This window comes from Silurus aristotelis, assembly GCF_946808225.1.
Source record: "Silurus aristotelis genome assembly, chromosome: 10".
Lineage (NCBI taxonomy): Eukaryota > Metazoa > Chordata > Actinopteri > Siluriformes > Siluridae > Silurus > Silurus aristotelis.
The window spans coordinates 8,690,022-8,711,753 of NC_139583.1; the positions used below are offsets into that span (position 1 = coordinate 8,690,022).

The 21,732-nt window shown below is 38.3% G+C and overlaps 1 protein-coding gene and 1 long non-coding RNA gene across 7 annotated transcripts in view; both read left to right on the top strand.

Annotated features, from left to right (window-relative positions):
• The window catches only part of LOC310731864, a 307,021-nt gene that overhangs the window by 214,635 nt on the left and 70,654 nt on the right, over nt 1–21,732 (top strand). The gene's annotated exons all lie outside the window — the stretch shown is intronic.
• The window catches only part of grm3 (glutamate receptor, metabotropic 3), a 40,656-nt gene that overhangs the window by 2,654 nt on the left and 16,270 nt on the right, over nt 1–21,732 (top strand). For all 6 annotated transcript variants that reach the window (XR_014535306.1, XR_014535307.1, XM_083551765.1 and 3 more), the window contains 2 exons: nt 9,689–10,288; nt 13,367–14,240. Coding sequence is in view for 4 of the 6 variants with exons in the window: in XM_083551765.1 (XP_083407891.1) it covers nt 9,833–10,288; nt 13,367–14,240 (1,330 nt within the window). In the remaining 2 variants the exon portion in view is untranslated. The remainder of the gene's footprint in view (nt 1–9,688; nt 10,289–13,366; nt 14,241–21,732) is intronic.

The window sequence follows — 21,732 nt, forward strand, 5'->3', positions numbered from 1 at the left end:
ATGTTGAGACAGAAATGTCTCATCATAGGTGATTAGTGTTTCCCAAATCATGTCCAGTTAAATAAATGCTCCCCACACCATTACAGTAATAGGTTTTTTCCCTCGTGTGCTGGTACAGTACAGGTATGTTTGTCGTTTTTTTCATTAGTCTTCAGACTCAAATGTGCATTTAATGTGTTTGGATATATATGTAACTAAGAAGTGCACTCAAAAAGATCATGCTCTAAATGATGCAGTAAAAGGACCTTGTTGTAATAATTTTCTATTCAAAAGCACAGCATGCATTGTGCATATAAATAAGTCCCTCAAACCCATCAGTATCAAACACTGTTTACTTCACAGAAACACTGATGCTTTTGGCAATTCAGATGAGCAGGGAAGACTTTAAAATATGAGATTGTGCCAGTGTAAACTAACACCATGACAAAAAAAACAAGGTGTAGAATGTAAGATATTTGAATGCATGTGCAAGTCTTGATTGCTAATTTGCATTCGTCCGTGAGAACCTGAGCAACGTTCTTCCTCCTACGTGCATGTTCTCAGTAGAGGTAACCCACCTTTGTCACTCTTTTAATGTTTGCCTCAGACGAAGCCTCATGGTGTGGAACCGTGTTATCAATTCTGCCTTAATCACCTACTCAGAAAGAGCATCAGCTTGCTTGTACCGTTTTATAATTATGGAGAAAAAGCAGTGCCTTTGGCATGTTTCATATCAAGACCTTCAGTATTATACGGTGGCGTTTTATAATAATTCATCCAGATTGAACCATGTACTCCTATATTATATAATACTTTTTTTAGCTCTCTGTCATTATATACACAAATATATATATATATATATATATATATATATATATATATATATATATATATATATATATATATATATATATATATATATATATATGACATGGTAGAGAGAAAGCATGAGGGAGAGAGTATCATTTTAATGTAGATTGAATGATGAATGCCATCTAAAAATGGTTCTGTAAATTAATCTCTTAAATTTCCACCCAAACAGGCGGCAATGCTGCATAAGTCTTGCATCAAATCAACAAAGCGCTGTGGTGGTATGCGTCTATCTGTGGGTGTGCACAAGCAGAAGTGTGAAGAGATTTCAGCAGCCTGTCAGTCCCATTTGCTGCCAAGCAAATCTGAGCAAAAAGAAGAGCAGCTTTGTAGTTGTGGAGTTTTTTTGGTCTGTTGAGGGGGGGGTGGATGTAAGGGGTGGGGTGGGATGGGGTGCGATGTTGGTTGTGGTGTTGTGTGTTGCTGGTGCAGAGCAGAGCTTCACATTTACCATCCTGCACGGCTCGCACGTAGATTGGCTTTAAAGCACGACTAAGCTTTTTACACGCTTAATACATGTTTCACATGTGCAAGTACGTTTCAGCTTAGTGCCGGGCTTGTGTTGGAAGTTTCAACCTGAAATTGAAATTTTTTTAAAGATATTTTCTTCCAAGCCTGTTGCTGCGATAACTGTGTTTGCTGGAAAAAAAAAAAGCGGTGCAACAAGAGCTGGCTTATCCGTTATATCTAGATTGAAGAGTTTGCTTTCAGGTGATGATTTGAAGATGTGATGGTTTTGCGAGGGAGTAACACACACATTTTGGAAAAAGCAGATAATTCTGCTTCCACTTAGACACACTTATGCATAATGATGGTGATTATTGGAGATGGCCACAGCATGGAGAACAAGATTACATTTCCTGCGCATGCGATGGAGTTAGTGCGGGGCAAGGGGGGAACATTTAATTTACTATCAAACAAACAATCTGTAATGTGTCATGCCTGTCAGGTACTCCAATGGGACGTAATTACACTCATTCAATGATTAACTTTTAAAGTTTACAAACAGCATTCCATGTTCATATATTTATTTAAGAAACTTTTTTTTAGTAGGGTAGTCCTTATACTCATACACTGCACGTAGTAGGTTTGTGCACATTACAGTACACCTAACCTGCTTATATCCCTCACTGTCAAGTTAAACATGTTCCTGAAGTACCAGCGACCACTGATCCTGTCCCTTTCTTCTTTTTGGATCTGCCTGATTCATCACAAAACCCTATCTCTTCAAATGAAGACCACTTTGTGCCGTTTTGGATAGTTCCATAGGAGCAGCCTGAGTATCCATGAAGTTTCTGAGCAACTCAAAACTATGAGGATGGATTTGGACTGTAATTTATATAAATAGTCTACTGCCGGTCCCAAGCCCGGATAAATTGGGGAGGGTTGCGTTAGGAAGGGCATCCAGCGTAAAAACATGTGCCAAATCAAACGTGCGGAGGATCCGCTGTGGCGACCCCTAACGGGAGAAGCCGAAAAGAAAGCTAGTCTACTACAATGGGCTACAATTTGCATTAATAGTTCTGCACTTAAGTAACCATCACTGAAAAGTGCACCGCAACAATGATAAAACTATATTGAACGGACATTCAGACAACTCAGATGAGGACAGGGTTCCCTTTTAAATCTGGTTCTGTTTCAAGGCTTCTTTCTAATACCATCTCGGGGAGTTTCTCTTTGTCACTGTCGCAACTGGCTCGCTCATTAGATATAAAATAATAGACATTAACTTATATGTATTAACTTATCAATTGAAATTGTATAACCTCTTTATCTCTGTAAAGCTGCTTTGCTACAATGTCCATTGTTAAAAGTGCTATACAAATAAACTGAACTGAACTAAATTTCATTTTATTTCATTTAATGTAAATCTAAATGCTTTGCATAAACTTCATTACACAACAGTATTGTTTAGTGAGATCAAAGATGTTGTTATGGTTGCAGGACTCAAGTCTAGTCTTGAACTATTTTCTAACTTGTCATGGATATTTGCTTTGCTAAAGATGGAAGTGGTAAATACGATTTGGGAGTTTGAATCAGAAGTTTGTGAGTTTAAATCCCAGCACCACCAAGCTGTCACTGCTGGCCCCCTGAGCAAGGTCCTTAACCCTTAACTGCTCAGGGTATAAAAATGTGATAATTGTAGGTCGCTCTGGAAACGGTCTCTGCCCAATGCTGTACATGTCTTGTTCTCAGCCAAGAACTTGTAAAAAAAAAAGTTCTCTTTTTTTCAAGCACAAATGACAAGAATGATATTGCTCTGGTAGAAAATATTGCCTTATAATTGGTGATGTGCAAAAATAGCGGCCTTCAAAACGGTTTTATGGTTTATCATCAATCTTGACTCATGCTCACTAACATTTTCACCCAATCTTGACTGCTTAAAGCCTTTAAGACACTTCTTGACTTGATCTCAGCTACCCCTGGTCTTTGACTTGTCTTGGACTAGAAGCCCCAGCATGAATAGCCTAAAATTCACCATTGGATTACTCTGGATGGAACCATACTGAAACCATAATAATAGTGGCGCATGTTCTACCTTGCTACGAAAGATGTAAAACTATATTTTGAAATTACTTTGATGCTTATCATCAAGTTCCTGCTAACACAATTACCACTTTCTAACTATATAGTATTCAGTTATAGAAGAGAAATAATAGCACTAGACATTGATTTTTCTCAAGAGTTCTTCCTAATGTGGTTTCAGGGTTTTTTTTTTTTACATTGTGGTCTCTGGCTTGCTCATTAGCGATACATTTATATAATTAAAACATATCATTTAATATATAGGTGAAGCTGCTTTTTGACATGCCCATTGTCAAAATCACTATGCACTTAGAACTATATCGAATTCACTAAACAATATAGATAATGTAGCATTTTAGCGATCAAAAGGAACTAAATTCTGTTGTGGACATGCTATAACATTAAACATAACTATAAGCTCATAAGTTAAAAAATGTGTTGTTTTTTATTAAATGAAAACTTGTAAGTGTTGAGAAAACCGCTGTGTCATAAATCGCTTAAATGCTGTGGCATAAATCTCTTACACACACTTTTTCCTTTACCAGCATGTCCCATTATGCTTTACTCCTTACATAAGGCACAAATAATCTTCCATACCATGCATATTTTATTTCTGGCCACATTGTATATAGTACCTTTGATATACTGTAGTTATGGCAACACTGGAGCTCAAGATTTGTTCTTATGTATTATAGACATTTATATTTTATAAGTCAATGTATTTTGTACTCTCGCAATTTTACACTCAAGGACATAATTATTTTTTATATACTGTAACAGTGTATTAAATAGTTGCATTTTCATGTTCATCAGTGGCCTGTGCACTAGAAATAGTAAATTAATGGGTAGTAGTAGTCTCTGTCCATTTCTCTCTCTCTCTCTCTGTCTCTCTCTCTCTGTCTCTCTCTCTCTCTCTCTCTCTCTCTCTCTTTCTCGCTCTCTGTCTCTCTCTGTCTCTCTCTCTCATTCACTCTAAAACCAATCTTAACTAAATACACCTGATTTATTTTAAATGTCATTTTGGATCAATGATGAAACAGTTTTAAAAAATCAACAATTAAGCACATAAGAGTTACACACAAATACACACCAGTATAAAAAGTCACCTTTTTTCCATTCTACATCTCTTCGGAACTTTACTTCCTCCCTTTCTCTCTCTCTATATTTGTCCTTTATAGTTTACCACTCTACGTTGGGGTCCTGTTTATGGATCAATAGCCTTAGTGCAGTATGGAGTGCTATGTTAATATTTGATAGTGTCCCTCCCCAATGGCTGTTACAAACAGAAGCACGCTCCCTCGACATTGACTTCATCCAACATCCACTGTGGTTGGAGTGTATCAGTGTTGTGGTGGTTTTAAATATTTGCAGAACATAAAACAGTGGGATCAGTGGATTGTGTAGGCTGGGCACAGCTGGACATGATATTACAGTGGAATTCTGTGTGTGTGTGTGTGTGTGTGTGTGTGTGTGTGTGTGTGTGTGTGTGTGTATACCTTTAAGAATAGGATTATCTGATAGTTTTTTACTTCTTCAGGGGGACATTTGACTAATTCCCATTAGGGTACAGACATGCACATGCACACGCACACATACACGCATGCACACAAACACACACAATGCTGTTGTAATATCATTTAATAATTTCAGTTGAGTGCATTTAATGGGAATGATTACATTTAAATATGTTGCTGAAGCACAATATTTTTTGCTTTGACTCGAGAACCAGTAAAAAAAAGTTTTATTAGGCGTATTCATAATTAATAATTCATAATACATAATCATCCTAATACATGTGAAAATATATATATAATTTTTTTAATATTGCTACTTGTTGACAACAAGGACGGTGAATCAGTGAGGTATAATAACGGCTTATCATCCATTTTTGCTTTCCTCAAGTCTAATGGGATTTTCTCTTTACAAATAAATGTAATATTCAAGGCAAAAACAGCGCAGCTAAAAGAACGTTGTTGCTGCGGTGAGAGGCAGTACTTGGGGATTTGGCGTCTGAGTTTGGAATTGATTTTGTGAGCTGACTGTTTGATTTAAGCATGGCGTTAAGGAACTGCCTGCAAGCAAAAATCCAATTATATTCAGAGCTTCTCTGTACCCAAAAAAAGCCCTGTACCCCCCTCTTCTCCTGACCCACCCCAATAAGCTAATTAACACGATTAACCAAGGGGAACTGCTAAACGTACGTGGCTCAGGGAGGGACTGAGGACATTTTTTTTATTGCTTGCTGGCAAAAGTTAACAAACTCCTTAAAACTTTAGATTGGAGAGATGTAAATGTAGGTGATTTGCATGCACCTGTGTTTCATACTGATGTATGTCAAGAATGCTGAACTGTACTGTATATCTTGAATCCAGCACTGTTGGTGATTTTCAGACTCATGTACACCCAAATAAACTCTTAGGTCCTTCACTAGACTTAGTGGAATATGTAATACAGTGGAATATGTGGAATACAGTGTGCTGTATACTGGGCCAAACCCAACTACTGATAGGCTTTTCTTGTGCATGCGAACACACTATAACTAGACTGAATAATGTCATTTGACTGACTTCACATTTTCTGTGGGCACAGACAGTGTGCTTTCTGCTTTGAAAATATCTTTTCCAGTGGAAACCAGTATGAATAAAGTACACTCCGTGCCTTTTTTACATTCAGGGCAGCTTTGGCACCAACAAAAGAGCAGCAATTCCAACAGACATCCGCAGTTTTATTGTGTTAAAATGACAGCAGTTAACTATTTAACCGTCCAAGTTTCTGTCAAAATGTAAAAGATTTCACCCCTAACATCTTTTGCTGATCGCATATGGGAATGGGGAAAGGAAAGGCAAAAGGACATGCACTGAAACGCACTGAACATTATCAGTGTGAGAATTTTTGTGGCAGCTTGGCTGCAGCCTAAAGTTTGTGGCTGGCAGAGCGAATCGGTACAAAGAGATAACAAGGCTAGCTGCTGTTAACGTGCATTCACCAGAGGCTTTTGCGCCTCGTTTTGTGTAGGATAACGCACTGAAGATAGCATCACAGGGGATGACCGTTATCTGGCACCGGAGCTGTCTCCAGAGCGGTCCTCGAGGCTTTGTGAGCCTGCCAGAGTGCTGCAAAACCCAACTGGCTTTTCGCACAGGCTCGTAAATGTCTCCTCCACAAGGGAATGTGGAAGAAGAAATCAGATTAGAGAAGCTTCTCTAAGCTCCGAAGATCAAAACACAGGCTTAGATATCATCACCAGGAGTGGAAAAGCAAGCACAGATTTGAGCCATCAGTTAGTATAGTTAGTAAAGTATCGTTATAGATAGCACTGAGTCACCACAATTAGGAAGAAATTCATAAAACTTTGAATAAAAACGATTGAGCAATTATTTAAGTATAATTCAGTGGGAAAATGAAAATGAAAACATAAAAACAGTATATTATAAATATACCTTTTTTTTTTACCATTAGTAATATCATACTATAAAAAATATGAAAATATCATATTAAAATGTGAAGTGATTTGCATAAACAAACAAAATAAATAAATTATATACAACACAGGTATGAAAAATGTGTACGTATGAAAAGTGTTGCATGTACTGTATTTCTCTGTATATATAGATATAATAGTTCACTAAGACTCCCTAGTGGTCTAGTGGTTAGGATGTGGTGCTCTCACCACTGCGGCCCGGGTTCGATCCCTGGTCAGGGAACCAACCCCCAGCCACTCTCAGTGCCGGTCCCGAGCCCGGATAAATTGGGGAGGGTTGCGTTAGGAAGGGCATCCAGCGTAAAAACGTGCCAAATCAAACATGCGGAGGATCCGCTGTGGCGACCCCTAACGGGAGAAGCCGAAAGAAAGTTTTTAATAGTTCACTAAAACCCAAATAGCCGAATTTCTGTTGTTATTATTATTATTATTATTATTATTATTATGTCTAAAATGAGTAATAAATATATTTAAAGAATATACCATATTACATGCATATGAGTATTTTCCAGAGTTACAACATTGTAAATATGGTCAGTTAATAATCCTCAAAATTGATTTCCAATAAGACTTCTGGTTCTGGTAGATTTTTCAGGATTTTGAACTGAAATTCCCACCTCCAGAATTTGATACTTTATCCATCAAATTCTAAAAAAGTATTTTTTGCAATTGTACTCCCCGTGATGTGTCCATTTCTCTTTATCCGTTGTTTTGTGCTGTTCTTTTGTGATTGTGTTGCGTTGCGTTGTGTTTTGTTCTGTGTTATGTGTTTAATGCTGCCTACTTTAATATGGCCAGGGGATTGATTTGGCAGGGGTTAAGTTGATTTATGTGGCAGTCAGCTTAAATTTTTTTCATGACTGCCAATAATGTGTGAGCAGGACAGATACATTTTTCCTATTACTTATTATTATGGAAATTAATACAAGTTTTAAAACAAGGTTTTTTAATGAAGCCCTTAAGGTTTAATTAAAATTACAACATTTAGGTGGCCAGACCTCAAAGTTGGTGTGAAATGGTTTTCTGACTGTTGACATTTACGTTTGACACAAGAGGTCAGAGTGCAATGTAGAAATGTTTGCCTTATTAATTGTCAATAACAAATATGAGCCAAGTGGCAAACTAGCTAGTGAAATAACTGAAATGGAGAAATGGGAGAAGTTTTAATGAGAGTGTTTTGCAACTGCTGCTAACAAGCTAACACCTGCTACTGTAGAGCAAGATACATTTGTAGATACACTATAAGATTAAATAAAAAATATCTCCAATTTTTGTTTTTTTGCCAGGAAATACTATGGTGTTAATGTCTATAGCACTAACTGAGAGGGACAAAAAAACCCTGAAACATATTCTCATGTCACAGGCACTTAGAATTCTCTAGTTTTTTTGCTTATGTTAGCATTTTAGCATCCTGTGTATCTGAATAATTTTCATATAATTATATATGCTGAAACATAGCCTAGATGAAGGTATTTATTCATTCATTTGCAGTAAATGCTTTATTCCGGTCAGGGTCACAGGGGGTCCGTAGCTTGGACTGGAAAATGTATTTGTCAGGTGTTAATACACCCTGGACCAGACAACAGTCTGTAGCAGGGAAACTATTCACACACCCTCACACATTCATTCACACCCAGGGAAAATTTAGAACTAATTTACCTACAACTGAAATTAAATCATATTTTCAGATATTCTTATATATATATTAATATATTCTTTATAAATGTAAAACTATATTACATAATAATAATACAAATTATTATTATTATTATTACTATTTTTGTTGTTGTTACTATTATTAATATTGTTGTTGTTGTTGTTGTTGTTGTTACTGTTATTATTATTATTATTATTATATCACCATCTATGTGACGTGAAATGTTATTAGGAAAGATTTTATTGAATTGAACAAAGTTGTTCGAAGTTCTTGTTTTTCGAAACTGTTCAATGCAATGTGTATATTAATAATAACATAATATACATATTAATGGATTCATTTTCTTCTATATTTTTTTCATTTAAAGTTGCAACAGAAGATTTTAGAATTTGTGTTGAGATTTCCATGGTCTCTATTAAATATAAGCAGATTCATGTTATATGTCATATATTAACCATGTAAATGCTTTGTACAAGTGACCACACATTGTTAAACCAAAGAGGGGCCAAACCAAATACAAAGAAACTGAAATTCACCTTGATATATCGAAAATCTGATTTTTACTCAATTTGTTGTCACCATGTAATTATAACAGGACTTTCAATTTCTCTGATGCTTTCAGACTTTGTTTGTGAAAGTTTGAGCAGAAATCTTTATATACTTTTACAATCCACAAGACGAATAAAATAGATTTGGTGTGTGATGTTTTATTGGGTGAAGTTTTATTTTCCATTCTCTCCAGCAGTGATAGATTGTATTTACTTTTAAAAAATTCACTTCATTTTCATTCAGGATTCTTTATTGTAATGTTATATCCTTGTCATCTCTCAGATGCTCTGTGCTTACTGATTTATATGTTTACATGTAACTTATTTTTAGTGTATCTGTTTTGACATGTCTATTCAGTAACAAGGGTATGATGTTGGATAGTATGTGTGTGTGCATATGTGTGTATTTAAGCATTCATCCAAGCACAGACTTAACAACAAAATGTTTACCTTTCATCTCTCTCTGCAAATGCATGCCTATTTTTAATCTCCCTCCCTCTCTCTCTCTCTCTCTCTCTCTCTCTCTCTCTCTCTCTCTCTCTCTCTCTCTCTCTCTCTCTCCTCTCTCTCTTTCTCCCTCTCTCTCTCTCTCTCTCTCTCTCTCTCTCTCTCTCTATCTGGCTCCAGGTCCTAAGCTGACTCCTCATTAGAGTTCTTCATGTGTGATCATACACCATTCCCTGCGTCCAGTTCATGGCTCTCCCGTGCCTCTGACACTCCCTCATAAACCATTAAACTGCTCCTCTGCTCTCACGTTTTCTCAGTGTAATCATGTCATCTGCAGTTCGAGCCCTGTTGCTTGTGTTGCTCGGAGCAGGTGTCTTGCTGTCCAGTGGCGACTCTCCACGCAGAGAAATTAAAATAGACGGAGACCTAGTTCTTGGGGGCCTCTTTCCCATACATGAGAAGGGCGTGGGCATGGACGAGTGTGGACGCATCAATGAGGACCGGGGCATTCAACGTTTAGAGGCCATGCTCTTTGCCATCGACCAGATCAACCGTGATGTTAGTCTGCTGCCCGGCATCACACTGGGTGTCCACATCCTGGACACGTGCTCGAGGGACACGTACGCACTAGAGCAAGCACTCGAGTTCGTCAGAGCGTCACTGACCAAGGTGGACGACACCGAGTTTATCTGTCCTGATGGTTCATATGCGTTTCAGGAAGACAGCCCGTTGGCTATTACAGGAGTCATTGGAGGATCCTACAGCAGTGTTTCCATACAGGTTAGTACTGAGCCCTTGAACAAAGTCCCTAATTTAGAACTTTATACTCTTTGACTCCCCTTTCTTTGCAAGTCAGATATGGAAGCAAAGACTCATTTGGTAAGTCAGATGTATTCAACAGTAACGCTCTATATTAAGGACAATCTGCAGTTAAAATTTTTTATGCCCCATTAAATATCTAATTAAAGCAAAGATTCACTCTGTCATTTTGGCTCACAGTACAGGCTACCTGCAAGTTCGCCGATCTGCTTATGAGTCATCAGTGGAGCACTCTGCCCACTTTGGAGTGTAATCTGTCTCCCTGCATGGTGTTGCATTTAACGAATCAGTTTAGTGGCTTTGTAATGGGAAAGACTATTTAAATTAGCCATAACCAGATTACCATACCTGTGATATAAATGTCCTCTAGCCTAAATAAAAAACAGCTTCAGTTGGGGTAGAGGGGCATTTTTTAGTGTCTACATTAAAAAAAAAAAACAGAGAATCAGCAGCTTGATTATCCGTATTTAAACACTCTCCAGTACGTTTTGTGATTTTTTTGTGACTTCTTTAGTAAATATGTTTAACCAATGCTACCGATATATTGTAAGCTAGGTCAATAGATTTTCATATATATTTTTTAATTACTATAATAATAAAATATTGTAATATATAAATATAAAAATATATATATTTTTTTTTTTGCATGTAGGACGTTTTGTAGACAAGGTGAGGAAGGCGAGATTGAGATGGTTTGGACCTGTGCAGAGGAGGGACAGGGGGTATATTGGTAGGAGAATGATGAGGACGGAGCCAAGGAGGAGGTTTATGGATGTGGTGAAGGAAGACATGCAGGTAGTTGGTTTGAAAGAGGCAGATGTAGAGGACAGGGGGATATGGAGACGGATGAGCTGCTGTGGCGACCCCTAATGGGAGAAGCCGAAAGAAGAAGAAGAATTACTTTAAAAACGTTACAAAAATATTTTGTCTTCATGCTCTATGTTGAGTCTGGTTTCACTAATAATAAACATCTATTTGCAAAAAGCATCCATATTTGTCCATGCCCATTTTGATTAGAGTAGTAAGTATTTTAATCGATTGACAGCTCTAATATATATATATATATATATATATATATATATATATATATATATATATATATATATATATATATATATATATATATTAGCTCCATGCGCCCATATATAAATTATGTACTGTAATTTGTTCAATTATTAACAAATTACTGTATACTACCCCATACTGATCGCCATTCTTTAAGACTCCTTGGTAGGCTTGTCTATGACTCGAATTATTGGCAGCGGGTGCATGGACAAGCACTGGTTTGCGAGTGGAGGGCAGAGCCGGTGTACTCTGTTTCAGTGTCCATCGATGGCGATAAAAAGGAGAAAAACAAGAGCTAAAAGTGGGCTTTAAAAGAACAAAAACACAGAAAAAAATATGCGCTCTAACAGTAAGAAAACTGCTGTTGACTGCTGGAGAGAGTAAGGCATCTCACAAGGTAGGAAATGCTTACATCCTGGCAGCGTCCCAATGTATCATACCACAAATACTCTGCTAAGTCTCTCTTTTCATACCATGTATTGCAGGCACAGCTACATGGACATGAATTATTCTGTAGTGCTCTTTGTATGCAGTGGTAATAATCATATATTCTCACAGAATTACTACAGGTCACTGAATGATTTCACCACCCTTCTAAGAACTAAGCAAAATACAAGAGTGTAAAGACCTTGCCCCTGTACAGCACCAGCGTACCTGATCCATTATTTAAAAGGTAGCATTTGGGGGGGAAATATACACACACCAGCCCTTATTCATTCCTCCCCATTTAAATACAGCACGCTTGCTCTAGTTCCTTCCCTCATGCAGACGTGCCTGGATTAGCAGTGTAGCTATGCTATTGTGTGCTTTGTCTGTTGCTGCCTTCTTGCAGCACTGGATACTGAGCACAGTGCTGGGGGAATTTGCATAGTTTTACATAACCTCCTCCATCTGGGGCTTCACAAAAGCCAGTTTTCCCTATCGGTTCTAAAATCCATAATCTGTGTTTTTTGTCATCTCTCTCTCTCTCTCTCTCTCTCTCTCTCTCTCTCTCTCTCTCTCTCTCTCTCTCTCTCTCTCTCTCTTTCTCTCTCTCTCTCTCTTTATTTCTCTCTCTATCTCCCTCTACTCTCTTGCTCACGCTTTCTCCCTCCTCTTGAAGTTTTCTGTTCTTTCTTTCTGTGATCTCTTTAGATATAATGCTGTGTGTTTCTGGAGAAAGGCACTGAGGTCATGACCTCATTATGATCTCTGGTTTAAAAAAAGCCTCATTGTTACTTAGTGGCTCCTTCTCCTCAGTAAGAGTTAGTCACCATTTATTTCCCACTGCTGTTGTTTGTCTATCCTCTCTCTGCACTTACCTTCTGACAGACACTCATGAGATCCTGTAGAGCCTCCTACACACCATCTCTTAATGCCAAGCCACTCTTTTCCTTACCACTCCTAAGAGGTTTATGCGCTATAGAGGTACAGCAAGCAAAGTGATTACTTGAGTCATTTACGCAAAAGTGCAGAAATCGTATCTGAGATTTTACATGCTCAATTTTGCATTGCTATGCACTGTATCACAGTGAATTAGTACTTTTTGTACTACTGGAGTATGAGTTGCTTAATCTAGTTGTTCAGTTATTTATTGTTCATCGTGTTACTCTTCCATGGTACAAAAAGTCTGATTGTAATGAGATGACAAAAAATGCAGTGATAGTCTGGATTTCTGCAAGCTGACGGTGAAGTGCTCAATACGGGCTCAGTCTTGCAGCAGCATAAGGCAGTGGCAGCTCGTGTCAGTTGTGCCTCCGCACTCAGTGTGAGATGTGGTGTGTTCGAGCCAAGCTGAGTCTGACCACAGAGAAACCTTTTCTCTGCTTTCTGCCTCGCTCTGTGCACTCATATTGGCATTATCTGATTTTATCAATTGCCTTCAAAAGAATGTGATGCACTTTTGAAAAATCATTCACAATGCCCTGATTTACTGACTTCAACAATGTTTTTGATGCAGTGCCAATATTTGTGTGTGCTTGTGTTTACTCCTAGGTTGCAAACTTGTTGCGCTTGTTCCAGATCCCTCAGATAAGCTACGCATCTACCAGTGCCAAGTTGAGTGACAAATCACGCTACGACTATTTTGCTCGCACTGTCCCTCCAGATTTCTACCAAGCAAAAGCCATGGCTGAGATTCTACGGGCCTTTAACTGGACATATGTCTCTACAGTGGCATCCGAGGGTGATTATGGAGAGACAGGAATCGAGGCCTTTGAGCAGGAGGCACGAATGCGTAACATATGCATTGCTACATCAGAAAAGGTGGGTCGCTCTAATGCAAAGCGTTCGTCCTATGAAGCAGTGGTGCGGCAGCTTCTTCAGAAGCCCAATGCCCGCGTGGTTGTGCTGTTCCTGCGCAGCGATGATGCCCGAGAGCTGTTGGGCGCCGCCACCCGCCTCAATGCTTCCTTCGTCTGGGTGGCCAGTGATGGCTGGGGGGCCCAGGAGAGCATCATCAAAGGGAACGAGTTCACAGCAGATGGTGCAATCACGTTAGAACTTGCAGCACATCCTATACCTGAGTTCAATCGCTACTTCCAAAGCCTCAGTCCTCTGAACAATCACCGGAACCCGTGGTACAAAGACTTCTGGGAACAGAAGTTTCAATGCTCTTTGAGCACAACCTCACAGGCAGGGGCAGGAACTGCAAAACCTCCCTGTGACCCAAAGCTGGCAGTGGATGATTCGAACTTTGAGCCTGAGTCGAAGATCATGTTTGTGGTAAATGCAGTGTACGTTATGGCACACGCACTACACCGTATGCAGAGGACACTGTGCGCTAACACCACACGCCTGTGCGATGCCATGCGCACTCTTGACGGCAAGAGGCTCTACCGGGACTTCCTGCTTCATGTCAACTTTAAAGGTAATCAAGCTGTGGGTTTCTTTCACCCTCAGCAATTCTCATAGGCAAACATGATTTTTTTTACTTTTTTTTTTTCGTTCCTGGAACAACATTCTTATTAACCAGACATTGTCATCTGATGTCATCAGCCGTGCAGCTTGGTTTCACCAAATACCAGCTGCCAAAATACCAACCCAGCTGGTAATAACAACATGCTTGCCTGCTGGAAAGTGCTAGGCTAGTTAATGGGAATAGTTTCTGAATTACTGTTGCTTATGCAACACTGTAGAAATGCTATTCTAGTGAAAAGTAACAACCAGCAGGATAAGTTGAAAATCTCAAACATTTACTGATCAGTGTAGACAAGTCGAGCAGTTTAAAAAACTTGAGTTTTAGCTAGTAGCTAGTCAGAGCAGCAAAATTTTTCTTCAGAAAGTGCAACATAGGATGTGATATTTTGTGATGTCTTTATATATATATATATATATATATATATATATATATATATATATATATATATATATACGCACGAGATTACTCTGAACACGTCTGAACTATGCGAGGTCACGCCAACTAGAGCATCTCTGATACCCACAATGCTTGCCTGCCAGGCATACTTCTTCCCCACACTGTTTGCGGTATTGTCTAATCTACTTTTTCTTCGATTTTATTTAATTTTTTCTTCAGAGATGACTGTCGTATCTCTGAAATGCCGAGTGGTCGTATTTTTGGGTCTGACTGTATATGTTTATATACCGATTAGGCCTAATATTATGACATTTTAACATTATGACAGGTGAAGTAAATAACACTGATTATCTCTTCATCATGGCACCTGTTAGTGGGTGGGATATAATTAGGCAGCAAGTAAACATTTTGTCCTCCAACGGCCTAAAAGACCAAATTGTGATGACTAGACAACTCAGAGCATCTTCAAAACTGCAGCTCTTTTGGGATGTTCCTGGTCTGCAGTGGTCATTATCAAAAGTGCTACAAGGAAGGAACAGTGGTGAACCGGTGACAGGGTTATAGGCGCCAAGGTTTGTTGTTGCACGTAAGGGAGCGAAGTCTGACTCATGTGGTCCGATACAACAGACGAGCACCTGTAGCTCAAATTGCTGAAAAAGATTCATGTTGATGAAGCTCGAAGGGTCAGAACTGTTTTGGCAGCAAAACGGCAAACCAACACAAAATTATGCAGGTGATCATAATGTTATGCCTGATATGTGCCCATATTTGCGTAATTTATCAGGATACCAAACAGAACTTTTTCTGTGTTTCCACATGGACAGTTATAATTGGCGGATATTTGTTTCATATTTTGGTGCTCGATTTGAGTCTTGGCGCATTTGTAAAACAAAAGTTAAATAATTTAATATTATTTTCTCCTTAAAATTTACCAATTAACTTTTTGTAGCTAGATAATCTCTAGATAAAAGTTGATATTAATAATATAATATCAATAATAATATCAATAATAAAAATGGTTTCACAATACAGATGGAACAGTTACACGTTTTCTATCTATTGTTTTTTTAGGAGATAAAATGTACAGCTCTGCAATAAGCATTCGTGTCTAGAAACCAAACAGAGCGCCTGGAGGGAAGTTTCATTTGTCTTGCGAGAAACAGAAAGAATTAGATGGCAGTGATTGATTAAAAGAAATACATTTTCCAAGAACACCAAACTGTCTTCATAATAAAAAAAGCAATTTTCATTTTTGTGTCATATTTAAAACTACATACTGTCTTTGCCTTACTGTTTGCAGTAGTATGTAATGGGATGTGTGTCGTCCTACAGAATCATGCTGCGTTTTTCATGTCACTCTGTGGTTAATGTGTGTGGAGGTGCACAGTGGAGGTGTAATTAGAGCCAGTGTGAGAAGTGTTTGCTGCGCTGGCAGACCTGTGGCTGTGACCGCGACATGAGCTGAGAAGCTGCATTCGCTGCTGCTGAGAGGATTGTGTTTGACTGACAGGTAGAGAGCAAAGGGAGCAGGTAAAAATAAACCATGTAAAAGTGCTCAGGCTGGCGTGGCAATATTAGATGAGCTTATGCCACACTTATGCTGTGTCTGTACACAAACACACATGAAAACAGAGTTTGAAAAAAGAAGGGGGGTGTGTATCTTGCAGGATTTCTAGCTACCTTAAGGCAATCGAGAGACAGATGTTAAAGATGTAAGGGGAAATAAAATTGTGCGATATAACAAGAGAAAAAGTATATAGGTTGTGCATATGCAATAAGAGTAAGATCTGCATCCGTTTGCGTTTCAGTATGAGAGAGCTAGACGGAAGCTGTGAGACTTCGAGAGATAAAACGATGTGAGTGGGTTGGGTTGTGTCAGCAGCAAAGGATTCTCTTTGAAATTCACCATCTTCAATTTTCAAGCACAAAATCAAAGACATATGGGGTTTGCAGTCTGGGCCAATCGGATGGAAGGAGCGAGCAATGCAGGGGAGAAGAAAAATGACAGGAGCTTATAGAAAACTGAACGAACTGATGGTGTACATAAGGCAGAGAAATAAAAAGAAAGGAAGGAAGAAACGTTATGCAAACATCAAACAAACAGAAGATGTAGTATGGAGAAGAGAAAGAACGAAAAAAGGAGGAAAGACAGAAGCTGAGGAAGGGTGAGGTCCGTGTAAGCGTCCAGTAAAATTCCACTTTTCTGAGATATACTCCAGCTTCTCTATCAATTATTCAGTCCAGACTCAGGCTATAAACGCCATGGGGAATTAGTTTCACCTGATTTATTGAAATTTCATTCAATTGAAACTTTTTAGTCAGCAGGATTGGTCTGTCTGGAGGAAAACCTTAAATCTGAGGCTACACATTTGTGTGTGCATGTGTGTGTGTGTGTGTGTGTGTGTGTGTGTGTGTGTGTGTGTGTGTGTGTGTGTGTGTGTGTGTGTGTGTGTGTGTGTTTGTCTGCGTGTGCGTGTGTGTGTGAATCAAATCTTTTACTCCTCAAATCATACAGAATATCCCCATTTGCCACATTTGAAAGGGATCTTAAACCCCTTTTCTCCATTATATTTTTTTGTCAACAGATATTTTCCTGTTCCTGTGCCCTAGACATCTTATGCAACATTGTTTTCTTGGCAGATTTATTGGTCCACTTCCAGACCGTGGACAAAAATGTATATTAAATAAATATTTTACAGTTCCAGGTTCCTTGGTTCGTTTTAGAGCTCAGGGTTAATGTCTGTGAGTTTTTCTATGTTCTTCTGTGTTTGCCTGAATTTTCTTTAGGTTCACAATTAATGCCGGTATGTGGACTGGTTACTCTAAAAGCCCTTTAGTTGAGATTGAGTGAGTAAATGTGTTTGCACAGTGCCCTTGATTCCTGCATTGGTAAAGTTTAAAAGATACATTTGTTTGCATTTATTTAAAATGAAAAAAAATTGACCTACAAGAAAAAAATATCTTTTTAACTGCTCCTAGTCTTCAGGGACTTTTTTCTACCTGTAGGGAATAAATATGAGGTTGCACAAATGAATTCAATACTCTAATCACAATGGCTGTAACTACAATCTGTTGAAAGAAAAGGGCAAATTCAGCAACCATTACTGGGATAAAAATATAATCAAAATCCGAGTTCTGGGCCACAAACATTATCGTATTTAGAGAAAAATTCGGACTCCCTACAAGGAAAAGTCTAAAAACGGCTGTAAAATGCGCTGCTTCATCACTGAAGCTTTTATTACGAGCACAGAAATAGCACAAAAGTGCATTTTAGTTTTGTAATTAAAGAGGGTCCACATGTGCCAAACACAGAATGAGGAACTGGAATCATTTTCAAAAACGTTATTATAAAAAGTTATGTCTTATACTGTATTTTTAACCTATATATGCATATATATATATATATATATATATATATATATATATATATATATATATGAATGTATGCATGTATATATGAATATATGCATGTAAGGCATTAATAACTCTGCAGCTAACTGTACCAGTACAGAGATTCACTGACTTATATTTTCAAACGATGTTCTGCTGTGGCCTCTTCTTTAAATTCACTTCCTCTATTTGAATTCTTTAGGATATGTGTGTAAAATCATTTGATTTGTTTTGCGCTTTTCATTTAAATTTGTGAAGTACGTCATTCTCTTTATTTGAGATAAACACTTATTAATTATTTCTGTACAGAGTGTGTGAGTGTGCTTCTCTGTTATGATGATGATGATGATGATGATGATGATGGCATGATTGCATTCCGAACATTTTGACAGCCAGTATCTGATTGCAAACGAAATTGCTTCTGCTGATAATAATTTTGATGATTTAATTAAATCATGACATTTATTGTCTGACAAAACAAAAAAAACACTTAAGCCTGATTACACTGTGTGTTTACAGTCACTGTTTACCATTATTACTTGTCACACTGTTCAACACGATCCCAATAAATTCTTGGCCGAATTCGGTGTGATAATGTGTTCTTCATGTCAGATTATACAATGAAGATCCTCTAACAATAGACCTGTTATTAAGGAAAATTACTACTTTTCTTCTTACATAATCAATCACAGCAATCTGAGAGAACGTACTTGCAGAAAGAGCAACAAGCCCTCGGTAGGATGCTGGTAATGTAATGCATCGAGTAAACGTTTTAAAAGTGTGGAAATAGAGAAACGATATTTCTTCAAATTGACCTTGAGATAATAAGGATATTTTTCTGTCCATTAACATGCATAGCTTTTCAAAAGACTGTATGAGGAAACAGACATGAGATGAGATGAGACAATGCTAGAAAGTAGGCTAAATAATACTGTATACTGATATTTTCATAAAATGGAAATGTCAAAATAGATTATTGGCATAAAAAAAAATTGGCCATTTTTCCAGAGCAATATCCAATATTTTTTTCCAACCTACATAATAGTCAAGAGGTTCTATTTGATGTAAGAAGTTGCATCAGAACTTATGTCTTTAGCATTCGAGTGCGTCTCCCAGCTCCGCAGATTGTCATTTTTTCAAAGCCGGGCTCTTCACTCAGGCTAATGTACTGTGGCAACATGCCGTTGCTATGGTAATTGGGTCTGCACATGGCACCATTTGGTGAAGTAACCCAATAGAGAAGTGCACGAGGGATGATATGTCCACAGCTGAGAGATAAAGAGAGAGGGAAAGAGAGAGACACAGAAAGAGAGATTGTAGCGATCCTACACCTACTGAGTAAACACATGCCCATGCACATGTAGCAATGGAGAAACACACACACGCAACCACACAGGCCATTTGAGACGTTTATGTTTTAGCTTTAGTCCCATAAATTCTCAGACACCCTCCACCCACATGCTCCACTCTCAGGCCTACACGAAAAGATTAAATCTATCCCTTTTGGATATGGTTTAACATGATATATCATGCATGGAGGTTATTATGATTCATGTGATATGTGTGTGTGCATGTGTGCCTGGTTATAGCTGCAAGCCTTCTGTCCATGCTCACACACATTTACAGTATAATTTTCGTCCTTGCCGTTCTTTGTTTCTCTTACATATTGTGTTTTTTTCTGTCTGTACTTTACAGATAAATACACACACACACACACACACACACACACACACACACACACACACACACACACACACACACACAGGCATCTAAATCAAAATGAAAATATTCTGTTTGTTGTTTCATTAAAAATGCTCTACAGTACATTAGGGATCAGACATAGATTTAATGCTTACATTTAGAGCTATCCATTAGACATTTAAAACCAATATCTTACAAATTATTAAGCTGAAAAAGGAGAGGTAAATAAAGGAGCAGTTCAATAATAACATGGTTTAATTAAGTAAAAGTAGTTTTAGTAAATAGAATTCCAGGACTAGATTGTTTTATTTACACCAACCAGGCAAAAAATTTGGATATTATAATATTATGACAGGTGAAGTGAATAACACTGATTATCTCTTCATCATGGCACCTGTTAGTGGGTGGGGTATATTAGGCAGCAAGTGAACATTTTGTCTTCAAGGTTGTGAAGCAGGAAAAATGGGCAAATGGGTTCAATTTGCTATGGCTAGACGACTGGGTCAGAGCATATCAAAACTGCAGCTCTTGTAAAATGTTCCCGGTATGCAGTGGTCAGTATTTATCAAAACTATTCTGAGGAAGGCACAGTGGTTAACAGTTCCAACAGACGAGCTCCTGTAGCTCAAACTTCTAAAGAGTTTGATGCTGTTAATGCTCAATGGGTCAGGATTGTTTTGGCAGCAAAAGGGTGGCCAACACAATATTAGGCAGGTGGTCATAATCAGTGTACTTTACATATGAAACATTTGGTTGAACTGATGGATTGACATATAGAAAATGTTCATTTTATGCATGACCATTACTACTAGTTGGCCAAGTTGTTGGTTAGAGCTACTTTTCTCTTTCGAAGCAATGTTTCTTACTGGCTCAGTGTCAGAGAGGCATAATCATTAGACACATTTTCAAGTAGCTACCAATTTCATTGTGAATTATGATTCACAATGTTCTTACAGGCGTTTTAAACAAAAATCCGAAGGCACAAGTTTCCCCCTATAAGCATAACAAGAATCTATGCACAATACACATCTTCTATTTATGCAGAACATGCTCCCAAATATTTCCACATTAGACCGTATCATCTTTTGTGATTGATGATACGACAACATTCATGTCTCAGTTGAAGCATTATATGTTATTTAATTTATTTGTAAACTGAAAAACACCTGCATGTCATGTCTCAATGCTAATATAAACATTTTATTTATAAAACTGGGCAAATTAATCTTTGAATATTGTCTTCTTCCTTAGAACTAAGGGCTTTGATACATTATTTTATTGTTTGCTCCTGCGATTTCACCAAGTCAGTGTGATTTCTAGGTCTGACTTCCCACAACTGCCACTATATATATATGATGACTGTGTTTCTGCCAAGATTGAAGCAATACATCTCATTTCCTACTCTCCTTGATAAAACAATGCGTTGATCCTATGGGATGACATAGGATGCATTTCCAAGATTGTATTTTCTGCTTGGCCATTCCAATCACAGCGGGTTTTAAATGAAAATGGGAAAGATACACAAAATCTTAGTGTGCCAGCGGTGAGTAAGTGGAGGGCAGAGCCGGACTAAACGAGCGTTAAGAAACATCTGCAGCTGATGAGACTAATCACTGCGCTCTGTTTCAGTCCGGCAACGGCAATAAAGAGGTGGGAGACATCACCATCGGAGAGAGAGCCACCAAGCAGAGACCGTCAGAAGGGTCGCCAAATGGTGACTGAGCGCGGTTCAGGACGCCTTTCCATCTTGACGTACGCCGGCGGCCACTAGTGGATTGGCGTCCGCCCGTCTCAGTCGCAGATCGGCATGCTTTCTCTCTTTAGCGCCCACCCGAGATTCCTCGCGCACCCCTGCCACACTTTTTTGCCACAAAAAAGGAACCATCCAAGCTCTGTTTTTTTTAGAGAGTTAAAGACAATGACATGGTCTTTGATGAGGATTTTGGTGTTATTT